The following is a 16,633-nucleotide window of genomic DNA, read 5'->3' as shown; positions in this document are numbered from 1 at the left end:
CCCTGTACTGAGCATCAGTCTACAGCCCTCAATCGGCCCTCTGCTTCGTCTGTGTTTAGATATGTGGCCCTTGATGAAAAAAGTTTAGACACCCCTGCTCTAAACAAAGAGCAAAACTGTAACTGCACTGTAACAAAATAATTTTGTAAAACATACCCACAAAAATACTCTTGGTGATATATCGATACAGCAGCCCACGCTATTGATACAGTATCATTACATTAAATGATACGATATATCGATATTTTGCTATTTTTGCACACCCCTAGTCAGAACTGTACGTTGCAGACGTACACGCAGATCGTGACAAGAAAAATCTCTTGTGACCCACCTGAGAGTCGCGACCCAGTCTTTGGGACCTTTAAACACGTGAAAAAAAGAACAGGTTAATTTTAAGCACCCTAATTAATCACTGCCATGACTTTAGAAGCGACTTCAGAAACCAGAGCCAGAACAGTAGATCTAACAGAGCTAAAGAATATCTATACTGGGGCAAAACACAATTTTCTCAAATATATAGGAAAAAAAAATCTGATACAAACATAACATCCCTTCCATGCCTCATCATATTCCCTTTACCATTTTAATTTGTATCAGTAATAAAGATACATTTGCTCATATCATTGCATCACTTTTGCTCTTTATTTGACTGGACCAAACCGAGCAGCAGCCATGCCATGCCACACACACACACGAGTATTCTGTCCATTTGCACAGATAACATTTGACACTATACAGACGGCATGAGTGATGGGCCCCGTGTCAGTTTGAATTTACATTTAAATTAGAATCCAAGACCAATTAGCAGCAAAATATAGGCCGCGAGAAGGACACAGAGCAATGGAATATTGTGATGTGTCCAGGAGGGCAGGGGAAATGAGCTGTGGAATTATCTATTAAAAGGTGCACTGTGTCACTTTTTGGTTGGAGGTTCTTCGCTTGCTTGTTTCCATGGAGATGTCATTGCTCTGCCTGGAATGTTCATGAACAACTGACATTAAACACCTCATTCACTTAGTGTTGGTTTTATTGCTTAAAAATACCTAGAAAAACAGGCATTCTGACTGTGAGGGGGTTCGCCTCTCCACAGATCTGGCCTGTAACTTAGTCTAGTATGGTCTCCTTGAAGCTAGAAAGGTTTAATGCTATACTGTGAAACATTACAGACAAAGCAATAGCATCTCCATGAAGAAAAGCATTTAACCTCCACAAGAAAAGCACCATCAGTTTTTACTTAATTTGGAGGGATAAAACCTGTTTTAAATATAAATAATAGAAAAGTTGAAAAGTATGTTGAAAATTACAGAAAGAAGAGTATTTTAAATCATACTTATGCTAGGGAGAATTCTGTCCAAAACGTTGGCATAGTTTACATGAAAGAAACACATTTTTGTCTAAACTTTACACGATCTCAACAGAATAAAGGTGTTTTCTTATCATTCTATTTGTCAAATAATAATTGACATCTGAGCACATTAGAATGGTTGCGATGGAATAGTTGTGAAATTCCCTAGAGTGACGTCATGATTTCCTAGCCACGCTGGCGCCACCTAGTGCCTCCGTTCAATTTCATTTCTCTCCAGCAACTAGATCAGAATACACTACTAGAAGGTTCACAAAACCCCCCAAAGTGCGAGTTCAGACACCAGCCAATCAGCGAAGAGTCATATATTCTGTGTTGTTAATGATTAACGCGATTGAGGATTTAAAGCCGGAACAAAGAGAATGTTTGGTGAATTTTATCAAGGGGAAAGATGTTAATGCCCTTCTTCCTACGAGATTTGGGAAAAGCTTAATATAACAGTTAGCCCCGTTAGTGGCGCTTTACATACGTTACAACCAAATAGCAGCGTTTGGTTAAATGATAAAATGTACCCGCCCACCGTCAAGCGAACGAATTCTAACACTGCGAAGTCAGACAGTTTCTATGAAGTGAAACCGGCTGATGAATCAGGCTAATGATTTCCAAACAGAAAGTCAAATTTGAAATCTAAAATATGACGAAACTCCAATGTTTTGGGTAAAATTAAAAAATCTAATGATCATCAGTGTGTTTTATCAGAGGCACATTAACAAACATTATGCATTCTAATGGCTTTAATTCTCCTTTAAACATGCTTTCGGTCACCCTAAGTATTTCAAATTTTTTAAGTTAAAACATGGAATAAACATTAAATTTGGAAAACACATTTTGTAATTTAGGCGTGGATGCTCCCTCTGCTGTCAGCAATTGGAATACATATTGGGAAAATAAACAATTCAAATCCTTATACTTCTATGAATACTATGTTAATTGGATGAACCATTGCAGCTTTCTTTACCCCAATACCGATACCAATACTGTGGTTTTAAGCATCTGCTGATACCCGATACCAACTGACATTAGGGCAGAAAATAAAATGTATTTCCCTTGCTAAAAATGAAGTTTATTATTATGATGTTTTTGACCAACATTGGTAAATCGTCTTATTACATCAATTTACCAAAATGTGAAAACGTGAAAAACGTCTTGGAGGCCGATGTCTGATTCACCAAAATACTGGCACTGCGGTCCGATTCTGGTATCAAATTGTTGCATCCCTAATGCTAACAGAGCCATGTGTTTGTTGTGAACAAATTTGACCGTAGAATGAGTCTGGTGATGGTTTATGAGCTTGAAGGTGCGCTGTGTAGCTTTTCTGGTGGAGTATCTGCTCACTACTTGTTATTGCTTTGCCTGGAATGTGCCACAATATGGTATTATACTTGACCATTTCCTTAAAAACAAGGATGTGACACCACCAAGCCAAGTCACAGGCCAGATCTATGGAGAGGTGACCCCACTCCCAGTATGAATTAGAGATGGAAACCAGACCGAAGTCCGACGTGACCCATCCGTCCCATCGGGATTGGACAAATATTTAGAACTTATTATGTTCGGGCTCGGGTCAGACTTAGACACACCAGCGTGTCAACTGTTTCCTGTCTACAGTAAAACCACTTGCTTTGAGACTCTTGTCTAATCAGTGAAAGCACCTTACAGAGCTTCAAAACTGTGATTTTATAATTCACACACTTTAAAGAGAGAGTTGAGGGATAATAAGAGCTTGTAATTCATTATTTTTGCTTTATCTCGAGTTTGTATTTTGTGTCTCTGTGTCCGTTAGAGGCCATGCAATCAATGTCCTACATGTGTCATTAGTAAGATGATGAAAAGTGTGATTTTAATTGTGTCTGGTTCAGTCGAGTTTGGACACAAATATCTTAAAGCATATTGGGCTCGATTCAGATTCGATCACTGCTCTGTTGGATGTGGTAGTTCTAGTAAGAATCCAAGTATTTCAAGGTATTTTTGAGCAATAAAACAATTTTAATTTCAAGATAGATACATTTAACGGTCTACTGCGGAATATTCCAGGCAAAGCAATAACATCATCACATACACTAAACAAGAACGTGGTAGACAGTTACAGGGTGCACCGTTACAAACTGCACAGGAGTTTGTAAAGTTCAGAGTTTTATCTTTGACGCAACAATTCGGGCAAAATGCAAACAGAGCATTTTTAAAACAATTAATCAACCAAACGTGAATGAAGGATAAAAAATACAACTCCGGGTATGTTTCTGACGTGGGGGCAACAGCTTAATATATGGGTCTGGTCAAGTGGTAACGGAGGGAAACAGGGGCAGATTTTTGACATTCAAATAGCTCTTATTCAGAAACTAGAGGGACTATTGAAATAAGTAAAGTATCAGAATGTAGGAAAGAGTTAACACTTCAACAGGGTAAAGTTAAACCTGTGATATTCTTTCAAGTTGTTGACAAAAAATTTAAAAACTCATGTCAGTAACGGAGGGAATGAAATATGCAGCACTTTTTGGGCAATAAATACAAACAGTGAAAACTCTTGGTTCTCACTTCCATATCCTTAACAAACTGGTTTGAATATTTGCTTCATATAATTTTCTACCATATGGTACAAGATTAGGTTGAAAAACCTCTTACTTTTTGAGTAATGAGATTTTTTATTAAGAAAGGTCATGGTAACGGAGGGAAAATTGTGCAAGCAAGTAGAAGGTGCATGATTTTGCATAATTTGTTAGCTTTTTTCTTCCGAATACTTTAATATTACTTCAAAATGAAAGGAAACAATTTCTATAAAATATGTCAGTCCTTCCAAGCAAATTTTTATGATTTTAAATACTTTTTTTTTTTTGAAAAATCATGTACCTTCATCAACAGTTCAAAGATGGAATAACACAAAATATGATGAAATACATACAATTATTTACATGATTTGCAGGTCTTTGAAATATGGGAAATAATTTTTGTTCCATGTTTCATACATGGTCTGTTTAAAACGTATGGAACTTTAGAACCAAAAATGATACAGAAAAAAAACTGTTTCATAAACTAGAGTATATATGCTATCTGTTGAATACATTTTGATATCAGATGCATTAACTTGAATTTTTGGCCTTGCTCTATACTTCTGCTTGACCGGGCCCATAAAAAAAAAGTACATTTCCTACAATATGTGTCCTTAAAATCTCCTAAATTATGCCATTTCTTATAACTTTTAGAGTGGTTTCTCATCAAAAACATACTTGGGGTTGTGCTGGAGAAATACTGCATATTTTGTAGATATGCAACGATACTGCTGTGATTTATTGTTGAAGTAAACATACAGTAGACGATAATACTGGAACTAATTCATACCACTAAAACAAACATCCTAGAATTACCCACAAAAACATTCTAAACTGTTAAAATGTATGAGCTGCAATAAATAAACAGCAGAATTAATCACTGTAGTAGTTAGTTTGTATCTATAATGACTCATAGAAGTTATTAATTCAACCGTCTACAGTTCAAATCTAATGGTATTGCAAAAAAAAAAAAAAAAAAGAATAAATATCCCCATGATAAATCTGACCTGCAAAAATGATTGTTCCATCTGCCATGTATTCAACAATAAGATGAAGATATAGTGATTACAGTGCCAGCCCTAGTTAGGCTTTCATGGAGCCGTTTTGGTGCACATCTGTTAAAGTGTGGAATGATTAATGCACTGGAGAAGTCACAGTGAGGGTCACGTTGGCCCTTCCAGGAGTGACGTGGTTAGAATGGTTGTGCACACAGTCTGGTGCTCATATTAACATTCTATCCCATTCATTTTAATAGGAGGGCAAAATAACAGCATTCATTTTCAAGTCAGTGCAGATAAATGCTTGTTACATTTGGCAACGTGTAGTACAAGCCAATATCTAACTCCCAGCTCCAGTTTAAAGTTGACTTCAGGGCCCAACCGATATATCGCTTGGCCAATATTATCGACCAATATGGGCACGTGGAGACATATCGGATATCAGCCTAAATCTAGCCAGTATGGGCCGATATACCTAATTTATAAAGCTTAAACTCTCAACATTATGTTCCATTTAATCCTATTTAAAGACACATAAATGTTCTAATATGTGGCACTGCATCGATATTGATTAGACTGCACCTGAATGCACCCCCAGAGGAAGTCAAATCTGGAATCTAAAATGTGGTGATACTCCAGCATTTTGGGTAAAATTTGAAATATAATGATTGTCACTGTGTTTTATCACATTAGGCACATTAACACACATTATGTATTCTAGAGGCTTTAATTCTCCTTTAAACATGCTTTCAGTCACCCTAAGTATTTCACATTTTCTAACTTAAAATTTCGAATAAACATTAGATTTGGAAAATACACTTTGGAATTTAGGCATTGAATCTCCCTCTGCTGTCAGCAATAGGAATAAATAATGGGAAAATAAACAATTCAAATCGATCTGCGCATGCTCTGCTAATTGGAAATGCACCGATCCAGCATTTTCTGCTCCAATACTGATGTTGATACTGTGGTTTTAAGCATCTGCTGATACCAGATACCAACCGATATTAGGGCAGAAAATAAACTGAATTTCCTTTACTAAAAATGAAATTTATTGTAATGACATTTATGGCCAACATTGGTAAATCATCATCCAACACCAGTAAGCGTACCAGTATTATGTTCCATTTAATCCTATTTACAGACAGATAAATGTTCTAATATGTGGCACAGCATAAATATTTATTAGACTGCACCTGAACGCACCCCCAGAGGCACATCATGTGTGGCACAACACTCAAACCAGTGCAATCAATTTTTTAAAAAGCTGTAAAAATATCGGACAAGAAACCATTCTCAGTTCTCCACTGCTCTATTACAACACAAGTACTGCACAAGTACAACTCATTTAATTTTAATAATTGTGTGCATTTTAAATATGGATGTTTTATATATAAAGTTTTGTAGGGACTTGCCCCCCTCTGTTACAGGATTTTATTATAACAAAGACACTGTCAGTGGGATGGGAGCTAGGGCCACAGCCTGGGGGAACTGTGAGGTCCCACGCAGATGCACCACATTTGGACTATGTGTGCTCTCTGTCAGAGGCACTAAGTTCTGGAACAATTCTCCCATTAACAATAAGATAGACTCCAACACTGGACACTTCCACATGCCACTTGAAACAGTGGCTAAAGGAAAAACAGAGTTGTGGACACTTTTAGTGTCGAACTGTCACTATTTTCACTTGTTATTGTTTTTTCTGTTAAATTTGTGGTGTTACCTACCTAGGGACTACAGATGGAAATGAGCATTTTTACTATAACCTGACATATTTACACTGCAATGTTGTAAATGCACTGCTGCACTGAGGCGTTGGCTTTAAATGTTCTTGTGTCTAATCTAAGATCTAAGATACTGACTATAAATAAAAGTGAATGAAAAAAAAGCTAAATGCTAAGCAGTAGATACTTACTTGGTTTATTAGACAGTCATGCAAAAATGCCATTAGGCCTGCTGTCTTTAAATATGACTGCAAAGAGGCGAAATAAGAGTAAATGCAGCCTAAATACACCCAATTTGAAATCTAATAGAGCCAGACCTAAGTTTTATAATTAACTTGCAGATTTGCAGTCAATTTTTTCATCAATAAACACATCGACTGTTGTTTTATTGGTATCATATCAGATCCAAAACAATCCATATCAGTCGGGCCCTAATTGCTTACACTAGCAGTCAAAAGTTTGGACACACATTCTCATTCAATAATAATATATATTTGATGTTCTCTCTGCGTATATAAAATTTAGAACGAACACTGGCTGAGGGGTGAGTCCAAACTTTTAACTGGTAGTGTCTGCTCAATGTGGTTTATTTTGCACAATCATAAATGATAAACTTCTGTGCCTTCTTTATCATTATTATTAGTTTGTATGACCATAAACAAACACAACAGTCCTCAAATTTTACATTCTCATTATTGTTTATTTTGTACGATCATAAACTATAAACTTTGTGCCTTCTTTATTATTATTGTCAGTTTGTACGGCCATAAACGAAGATATATTTTTGTGTGTATGTACTGTATATCATAGATGCATATGTGTATGTGTGTATGTGTGTGTGTGTGTGTGTGTGTGTGTGTGTGTGTGTGTGTGTGTGTATGTGTGTGTGTTTGTGTGTGTGTTGTATGTTGTGTGTGTGTGTGTATGTGTGTGTGTGTGTATGTATTTGTGTATGTGTGTATGCATATATGTATGTGTGTGTGTATGTGTGTTGTGTGTGTTGTATGTGTGTGTATGTGTGTGTATGTGTATGTGTGTGTGTGTATGTGTGTGTGTGTTATGTGTGTGTGTGTGTGTGTGTGTGTGTGTGTGTGTGTGTTTGTGTGTGTATGTATTTGTGTGTGTGTATGTGTGTATGTGTGTGTGTGTGTGTGTATGTGTGTGTGTGTGTATGTGTGTGTATGTAGGCATGTGTGTATGTGTGTATGCGTGTGTGTATGTATTTGTGTATGTGTGTGTGGGTGTGTGTGTGTATGTTTGTATGTATGTGCATGTGTATGTATATGTGTGTATATTTAGCACTCCAAAGGTGGACAAAACAAACAAACAAAAAAAACGGGTATGTAAATATGTAAAACACTGGGGTAGGACATTTTAAGTTTTTTTTTTTTTTTTAACTTTATCCTGCTCCTTTTGAGCACCAGAAGCAGGACCATGTACATATGCATTTTTTTTTGTTTTTTTTTTTAGTAGTGTTGTTGATTTTGTTTTACCTTGCTCAAACAAATAAGTAAATAAAAAAATACAAATTAAAAAAAATGTGATAAAATAAAACTAATATTTTACTATCGAACTGTCGTAGCCCACTATATTTTTTGGTGCATTATTGCCCAAGATAATGTTACACAAAATAGACTCATGTGAGCTTTACCTCCTCAAAAACATTTTCAGAGTTGTGTTTTGTCTCATTCAAATGTATCTGAGTAACCCTTTATTATTAGTCTGTCTGCATCTCCAAACCTCAAAATGCTCCGCTCCACCTTAAGATGTCACGCAGCCCTAGTTTTCAACTGAAGAGCTCCTGTGACCTTTTGGTCAGGAGAGACTGGCAATTCCGGGATAAAATTATCCTAATGATTTTAATGAATGTGTATGGAGTTTAAAAACCTAGTGTAGCACTTCCTGTATTGCCACATGACATCACAAGGTGGAGTGTTTTAAGTTTGAGAGAAATTCTCAGTCTAAATCTGCAGAGTTTGTGTGTAAAACATGTGTGAATGAAACAAAACTCCAGGTCTGTTTATAAAGAGGAAACATTACATATAATATATTAGAAAATAATGTAATATGGGTCATTTAAGTTCAGGAAAGTAGCCCCAAAACATTTCCCAAGTTTAAAAAGTAAACATAATATTTCATTCTAAAATATGTGTAGACGTGGAATGCAATTTCTGACACAAGCACAGAGTGGCAAAAATACCTGGATTTTTCGACTTCACAGAACCTCACAGAACCTCACATATCTTCACCAGTTTATTCCACTATCTGCAGACACTGGCAAAGATTATTTAAGGATTTGGAACAGGACTTCTTGTGTATATTAGTGCAGACTTCCTAATTCCAGGTGAAGATCCAGTGTCTGTTCTACGCTGGGGGGAGATAAAGGCTGTTACGCAGTACAAGACCGTGTCCCCTGGGAGCTCATCAGCTGAACATGGACTAAAAGTACAGACTAAGTAGAGAGATTTGAATATCACCACGTGGGATATGCTGTAAAGGGCAAGAACTTTAAAATGTAGGGGAATAAAAAGTGTTTATATGGCTTTATTTGTAGAGTTACAGACGATAAAAAATAATCTGTCGTTTTTAAATGGCCCATATCACGCTATTTTCTGATCTCTGTTATTTTCTAATGTTGTTTCCTCGTCACAAACAGACCTGGAGTTGTGTTTTGTTTCATTCACACGTTTAACACACAAACTCTGCTGATTTAGGCTGAGTTCTTCTCTCAAACAGGAAACACTCTGGTCCAATTTGCTCCACTGTATTTTTAAACTCCATGCACCTTCACTAGAAACTAAGAATGTGCATTTGATAAAATTTTGTTAATCGATCATCAGGAGAATTAAATAACCAAATTTCGATTAATAATTAACGTTTTTATATATTAAAAGTAATATCATTATTACCTCCGCCAAGGAGGTTATGTTTTTGCCGACGTTGTTTGTCTGTTTGTTTGTCTGTTAGCAACATAACTCAAAAAGTTATGGACCGATTTTGATGAAATTTTCAGGATTTGTTGGAAATGTGAAAAGGAAGAACTGATTTCATTTTGGGGGTGATCCAGAAGAAATCCTGGATTCTAGATCACTTTGAAATTTTAGTTAACATTGTGGTAAATGGGGCCAAAAATTTAGTTTCTCAATATCTCGGTTAATTATTGACCAAACCCCATGACATTTGACTCAGGGATGGACAATGGGATCCTCTTTCATATTCCAAAGGCTGATCCGGATCTGATCCAGAAGACTGATTTTATCGCAATTTATATAAAAAATTGGGGTAGTCCTTGGTGGAGGTCTGCGCTCTCTGAGTGCTTTTCTAGTTATTACTATTACTAATCTGCATAAATAAACTCAACTTTACAACATATAAACCAAAACATCAGCCCGTTTGACATTATAATGTGTTTAATGCAGCTTTGGCATGTTTGTTTATGTTTTACAGAAACAAAACTTAAAACCACATGGATCATTTGTATAAACTGTAAGTGCTTAAAAAAAAACTACAAAAAACTGCTTTCTTTGTGCCCTGACGCATTCAGCCTCTATCAGACTAAAGGACATGACTGTTTTTTTTCTGTGACAGAGGGATGTTGATGATGATGATGAGTGTGTTCTGTGTGTGTTGTGTTGGAGATAGTTCATGTTTTCAGAGATCATAAATGTGCAGGTTTAGAGCAGCTCTTTATGTTGCAGTAACCAGCATACTGCGTATACATGCACCATGGCGGAACCGGGACACTGATGTTCATGTAACCACACTCACTGAGCAGTACAGTGATCTCCAAGGAGGTGCCAGAGCCCAAATATGGGACTGTGAGGCTTCAACTCCGGTGTTTGTGCTGTCAGACGCAGCCTCGTCCACGTACATTTGGTTTGTTGATTGAAAATAAATGTAATCGACAAACTACTAAATGATCAATTATGGATTAGTCGACTAATCATGCCCATCCCTACTAAAAACATTTGGATCATTTCAGCACCAGAACTGCCAATTTCTACTGAACTAAAAGGAGCATTTTGAGCTTTGGTGACGTAAACAGACTAATAAGGCAGGATTACTCAAACATGTGCGAATGAAACAAAACACAACTCCAAGTATGTACCTGAGAACAGCCAATGTCCTCCTTACTCACACATCTTTGTTTGTTTTTGCCTTGGCATCTTGGATCTTTGTTGACTCTTTACAATTTTACACAGATTTTGATGACTTGAAATGTGCTGAATATTTAAAAGATTAAATCTGAATTTTGAATTTGATATATATTGATTAAATATATAAAAAATTTCAGCAACTAAAATTCATAATAAAGATAATTCTAACATGTTTTTTTCAGAGTGTAAAAATCCAAAGTGAGAAATTCCACAGTATTTAAAATTCAAAATCTAATGGAACAAATTATCTTCCGTTAACAACTCTAATTAAAAGACAGTCAAGTCCAATAGGAGGTTGAATTAATAACTTTCTATAACTCATTACAGATGTAAACTAAGTAGCAAAGTTTTTCATTCTGCTGTTTATTTACGGCAGCTCATATTTTATTTTTTTTTATTTTTTAACAATATTGTAGATTTAGAATAGTTTTTGCAGTTTAAATTAGCTCTTGGGTTATTGCTTCAGTGGCATAAATCAGCAAAGACTCAGCTGTATCTGTAGAAAGAGATTTGTTTCTGAGAACGCTCCAAGGACAACTTCAGAGAAACCAGCGCTGAAAACATACAGGAGATGTTTTGCGCCCTTCCAGCAGTATGACATGGCAAATACAGTCACATATATAACAGTCTACATGAATGACATAAGACCAGTTCAGTTCACGTGGATTCTTTTTTTCTGCTTTCATAACACATAACAAAATGGAGTCTTAAATATCCACCATTTAGAACAAAAATGGGACACCTTCTTTCAAAGGTTTCACTTCTGCAATCCCCTGCTATTGATTAAATATGGAATAAACTCAAATAGAACCAAAACAAAGTAAAATAGGCATGATTTGAAAAGATCACGACAATCAAACTTTAGATTTGAGGAGAACTATGTAATTATCAGAAAATAATTGACAGAAATTATAATGTGATTTCACAGTTTTTACTTTTCTTTTATTCTCTATCTGATTCTACACATGCGTTGTATTTTAATGGATGTATAAAAACGAAGCAAGTGGGACAAAATGCCTGAAGTCCACCCACAAGCACGTTTCAAATAGAGCTGCTGAGTTGGGCAGAACCTGGAGGACTAAAAGGGAGAGTGAGGGAGTCGGAATGGCGGGGTCTGGACATGTGAGGAACACTGTGATTGGTCAAAAAGGCATCCACACGTCAAACTCCGCCTCCTACAGACAGGTGTTTGTGTCAGAAACTCTGGGGGGTTATTCCATCATAGTGGCTTAACAAATCCAGGTTTATCCTGAAATCCTGAGCTGAGACTAGCTCCATCTCCTCAACTTGTTCCATGAAAGAAATAAGCCTGAGTCTAACCAAAGCTAATTCAGGGATGAAGTTTAAGCTGCATTTTGTGCACGCTTGCAGTGACTCTGAGAAGGTCAGAGCAATGAAGCAACGATATCACGGAAAATGGGCCAAAAATGTGATGTTTTTTATGATCTGACTAAACGAGAGAGGAGCTACAGCGTGCACTCGCAGAGTTTGATTTAGGCCGCGGAACTTTACCAGTCATTCTGATCTGAGGAGCCACAGGAAAAACACGACTCCCCTTCCTCTCCCAGTCGCTCAGCGGGTAGAGAGGAGGCGGAGTGCGGACTCCAGAGCACCTGGGGAATGAAGTTGATTGACCTCTTCCTGGTGTGAAACTTCCACTGTGTGTAAAAGTAAAGTTGTAACGGACCTCTTCACATGTAGCCTAACAAGAATAAGATGATAAGGTGTTTGCAGTTTGACAGGGAGCAAGAGGGAATGAAGATGTGCAACTTAATTTGAATGAAATAAAGGCCATAGACTTTATATAATATTTGTGCCTTTGTGATGAGTGCAGTGTCCATACACACATGTCCCATGTGCACACACACGTGCCCCATGTCCAGGCACACGTGTGTAGGAGCGCATGACCTGTAAAAGTCTCAAGTGACACGTGACTATAAAAGTCACTTTTTCATCTGTATCAGACCGAGACAGCAGGTGTTCTAACACAGATGTGTGAAGCAAGAGCTGAAACTTTTGGCTAAACTGTTTCTTTAGATGTTCTTGGAGACAAAGCTAAAATAATCTTGACAGTTAGTCTGGTTCTGATCAGGTTTGTTTCTGGGTGCTTGTTACTGTTGCAGCGTCACCTCTGGTCAGTCACTTTGGTGGCCTGGAACTGAACTTTAGCTTGCTTCATGGAATACGCCCTTGGCTGTAAACAGAGCAGGGCTGTGTGATGTCACCAACTACTGGAAATTGCAGAGGCCACTGAAGACAGTACACACTTAGATGTAGTAGTTTTTGACCAGAGAGCTGCAAATTTACCCAGTTTGTACTGAAGTTGTAATAAAAATGACTAGTAACAGAATATCATGCTATTAAAACACCATATGCACAGTTTAGTAGCAGGAAAAAAGTGGATTTAGTGTTTACTTCCACTTTGAGTCAGTTTTTTGGCTAAAAAAGTTACAAACTGTGTCTTTAACCACAACTAGATGTCTTTTCCGTGACATGTGAGGGGCATGTTGGGTCACCTTATCGATGTGCGGGTGCCAGTATTCGTCGTGCTGCGTCTTAGCCTCGGTGCTGTTGATTCTGGAGAAGAAGGTGGGCTTGGTGAGGAACAGGAGGTTTTCATCCAAAGCAAACGTGTGTGCGATGGTCTCCTGGATCCTCCGCCGCACATCCCTACAGACACACACACAAACACACACAGCTCATCACACTCTCAACAGGGGTCTGGAGAGCACGATTTATACAGCTGTCACTTTAAAACTAGATTCCTGGAGTCTGAGATCCAGTGTGGTTAAGGTTTCCAGAGACGAGCTCGGAAAGTATAACGCTTAATGTGGATGAAACAAATGATAATGCCCGTGGAAATTCTTCAGATTTACTGTTCCAAAACAATACAATTTGCATATAATTAATTAGTAAACTTTATACGTTGAACTGTACAAGGAATATATCTGTAATTCTTTAGCTTTTATGCCAGTTTGCCGTGCACAGACATAGTTTTGACCTTGGCAAATCCAGATTTAGACCAGTTCTGCTCCTGGTTTAGTCTTGCTTTAGGCTCAATTTTTAGTTAGCTTTTAAAGGGTCTGGGTTACACTATTTTCCAATTTATGTTGTGTTGTTCTTCTTGCTGAGTTCTTCTTTCAAACTGAAAACACTCTGTCCCACCTTGTGATGTCATGTGGTAACATGCAACATCACGTCTTGGTCTCTTTGCAGTGGAAGGTGTTTCTTGGTGAACAGCTGGTGCCTTTCACTTTGGCATTGACTTTTTAAATTCGTGAACAAGGTGGAGCGAAGGACCATGATGTTTAATAATGTGGACATTAAAAACCATGCTAAATATCCAGTGTGCCTTATGGAATCTTGAGAGTAGCCTAGCATTCTATTGAGGTTCTGGGCCTATTGATGGTAAAGAAATCATCACAGATCCATTGATTTTGGTTGGATTTTTATATTTTTTTCTGTGGAATGACTATACTGGTTTTAACAAACGCAAATATGGTCACACTAACCTGTATTCCACTGAATCATGTCTTTTAATCCGACAGAAATTGACCGCATCAAGAGCTGTAGTTTTATCTTTGCTGAGTTTATGCAAATTAGCGATGCGGTTTTAAGTTTTGTTTCTGTGAGAGTTGCGCAAAACTGAATTAAACACACTAAAATGTTCAAACGGATTGATGTGGCTCTAGAGTGGTTACGGTTTATATGTCGTAAAGTTGAATTTATTTATGCAGATTAGTAGTGCAGATAGTAATAATAATGATGATCATTTTAATATAAAAACGTTAATGATTAATCGATCGTTAAATTCTTCAGACGATCGATTAAGAAAATTTCATCGAATGCCCATCCCTAGTTAGGAGTGCACGTAGGTTTAGGGGTTAGTGTTAATTTAGAAGTTAGATCAATGAGTAAGGTGCACTCGTGGGGCACAGCATGTGCAGAGCTCAACGTGGCCAGGGTGCGGCATGGCCTGGGCATGGCATAGGCTCAAGCGAGGGCCGATCATTGCCGCTTGCGGCTATATTTATTATTATTATTATTTGTAGTAGTAGTAGTAGTAGTAGTAGTATTTAAAAGATGCCTAGGCCATAATGTTTAATAATGTGGACATTAACAACCATGCTAAATATCCAGTGTGCCTTATGGAATGTTGAGAGGAGCCTAACATTCTATTGAGGTTCTGGGCCTATTGATGGTAAAGAAATCATCACAGATCCATTGATTTTGGTTGGATTTTTATATTTTTTTCTGTGGAATGACTATACTGTTTGAAGAAAAGAATGGCATATTGGCTGATGTCAAAACTTGGGGGAATAGTTGATTGCCAATGAAGTAAAGATGAAAATACTGGAAAAAAGTGAAAAAATGCCTTATTTTTTGGCATTAAATTGAGCCTAAATCATGTAGAAATGTGTTTTATGAATATTTTTTTCACTGAATGTTGTCACCACATGTGTTCTTTGCATCTGGAATGTATTTGTAGACAGCTTACCCAATCCACTGAGGATTTGAGGAAATTTTTCATTTTTCAAAATTTTCTATCACAAAATGAAGGTTACCTACACTAAAATGGCCACAATTTTTTTTCGCGATATTTCCGGAAGAGCAGACCCTCCAATTATTGGTCCTCAGGGTCACAGTTAACAAAAAAAACACAAATAAAAAGTATGGCAGGCGATGTCAGGTTCAACCCATTTTTGAGACTTTGGCTCCCCGACTATACACACATTTTCACAAATCTGTAAGTGTTTATGATTGCATGAATTTTAGGGATGTAACAATAACCAAAATATTGTGATATTGTATCATCAAAGTTCTCACAATAATATCGTGGACCATCACAATATATCGAATTACAAGTCTCTTTGTTTAAATTAACAGTTATATTGCCGCAATAGCTAAAAAAAAGACAGAGGGAACTACATAGACCATGAGCCTTTGCTCCATTTCAGTGCAGACTACAAGAAGAAATAACAGTTCTAAGCACTTTTAAGTCTTAGTTTTTTGCATTAAGTCTTGTCAAGGCATTTTAAGATAAAAAAAAAAGTAGCATATTAACAGTTTTGTTCACAGCCTCCACAAAATATCGCAATAAATATCATACTGTGAGATGTATATTGTGAAAATATCGTAACAAGAGATTTGGATATTGCAGAGGGGAACCCTCAGGGCCTAATACTAATATATTTTTTTCTATATTTTTTTATTCGGTAAGTAATAAACACTACACTAGTAATAATTTTAGTGTTATAAACTTGGAGCACGGATCCATCTGTCTGTAAGCTTCATTTAGTTTTTTTTTTTTTTTTTTTTTTTTTAAACAAATGATGTCACGATAGCCAGCAATTGGTCCTAGTGAAACTCAGGGTCCAGGTCCATGGTTCGCCACTGGGATATTGTGTGAAGAATCCCTCAGTCGTCCAGGTAGAATCCCTCAGTCGTCCAGGTAGAATCCATGGCGAGGTACAGGTCAATAGGCCTAACTAACTAACAGAAACTGTAAACAAGTAGGTGTGTTAGTTTCAGTTAGTTAGCTCCTCCCTGCAGATATACGGAAGTGTCCACCAACATTCTGACCAGAACTGAAGAAGCAGCTTGGATGAGCTGCAAAACATCTTCAACCAAACAAACTTTTGTCTAGTCGACAAACTGAATTTTCTCCTCACCACTGGGATATTGTTACATCCCTAATTGTAAGCCTCCCCATCATACTGTGAACTCTCCCACAATATTGCAATAAATATCGAACCGTGAGGTTCATATTGTGACAATATTGTATCGTGAGACTTGGATATCGTTACACCCCTAATGAATTTTGTTAAGTTCTTTTATTTATCAC

The 16,633-nt window shown here is 37.1% G+C and overlaps 1 protein-coding gene across 1 annotated transcript in view; it reads right to left on the bottom strand.

Moving 5' to 3' along the window:
- uts2r2 (urotensin-2 receptor 2) overlaps positions 1-16,633 on the bottom strand; it is a 124,052-nt gene that overhangs the window by 49,878 nt on the left and 57,541 nt on the right. Inside the window, exon 7 of the mRNA XM_020919249.2 lies at positions 13,305-13,458. Within this exon, the coding sequence (XP_020774908.1) occupies positions 13,305-13,458 (154 nt within the window). The remainder of the gene's footprint in view (positions 1-13,304; positions 13,459-16,633) is intronic.

The sequence above is a fragment of the Boleophthalmus pectinirostris genome, unplaced genomic scaffold (genome assembly GCF_026225935.1).
Source record: "Boleophthalmus pectinirostris isolate CB_2022bp ecotype Guang Dong unplaced genomic scaffold, ASM2622593v1 HiC_scaffold_14, whole genome shotgun sequence".
Classification (NCBI taxonomy): Eukaryota; Metazoa; Chordata; class Actinopteri; order Gobiiformes; family Gobiidae; genus Boleophthalmus; species Boleophthalmus pectinirostris.
Note: the sequence above shows the minus strand (reverse complement) of the source record. Positions and strands in the feature narration are given on the sequence as shown.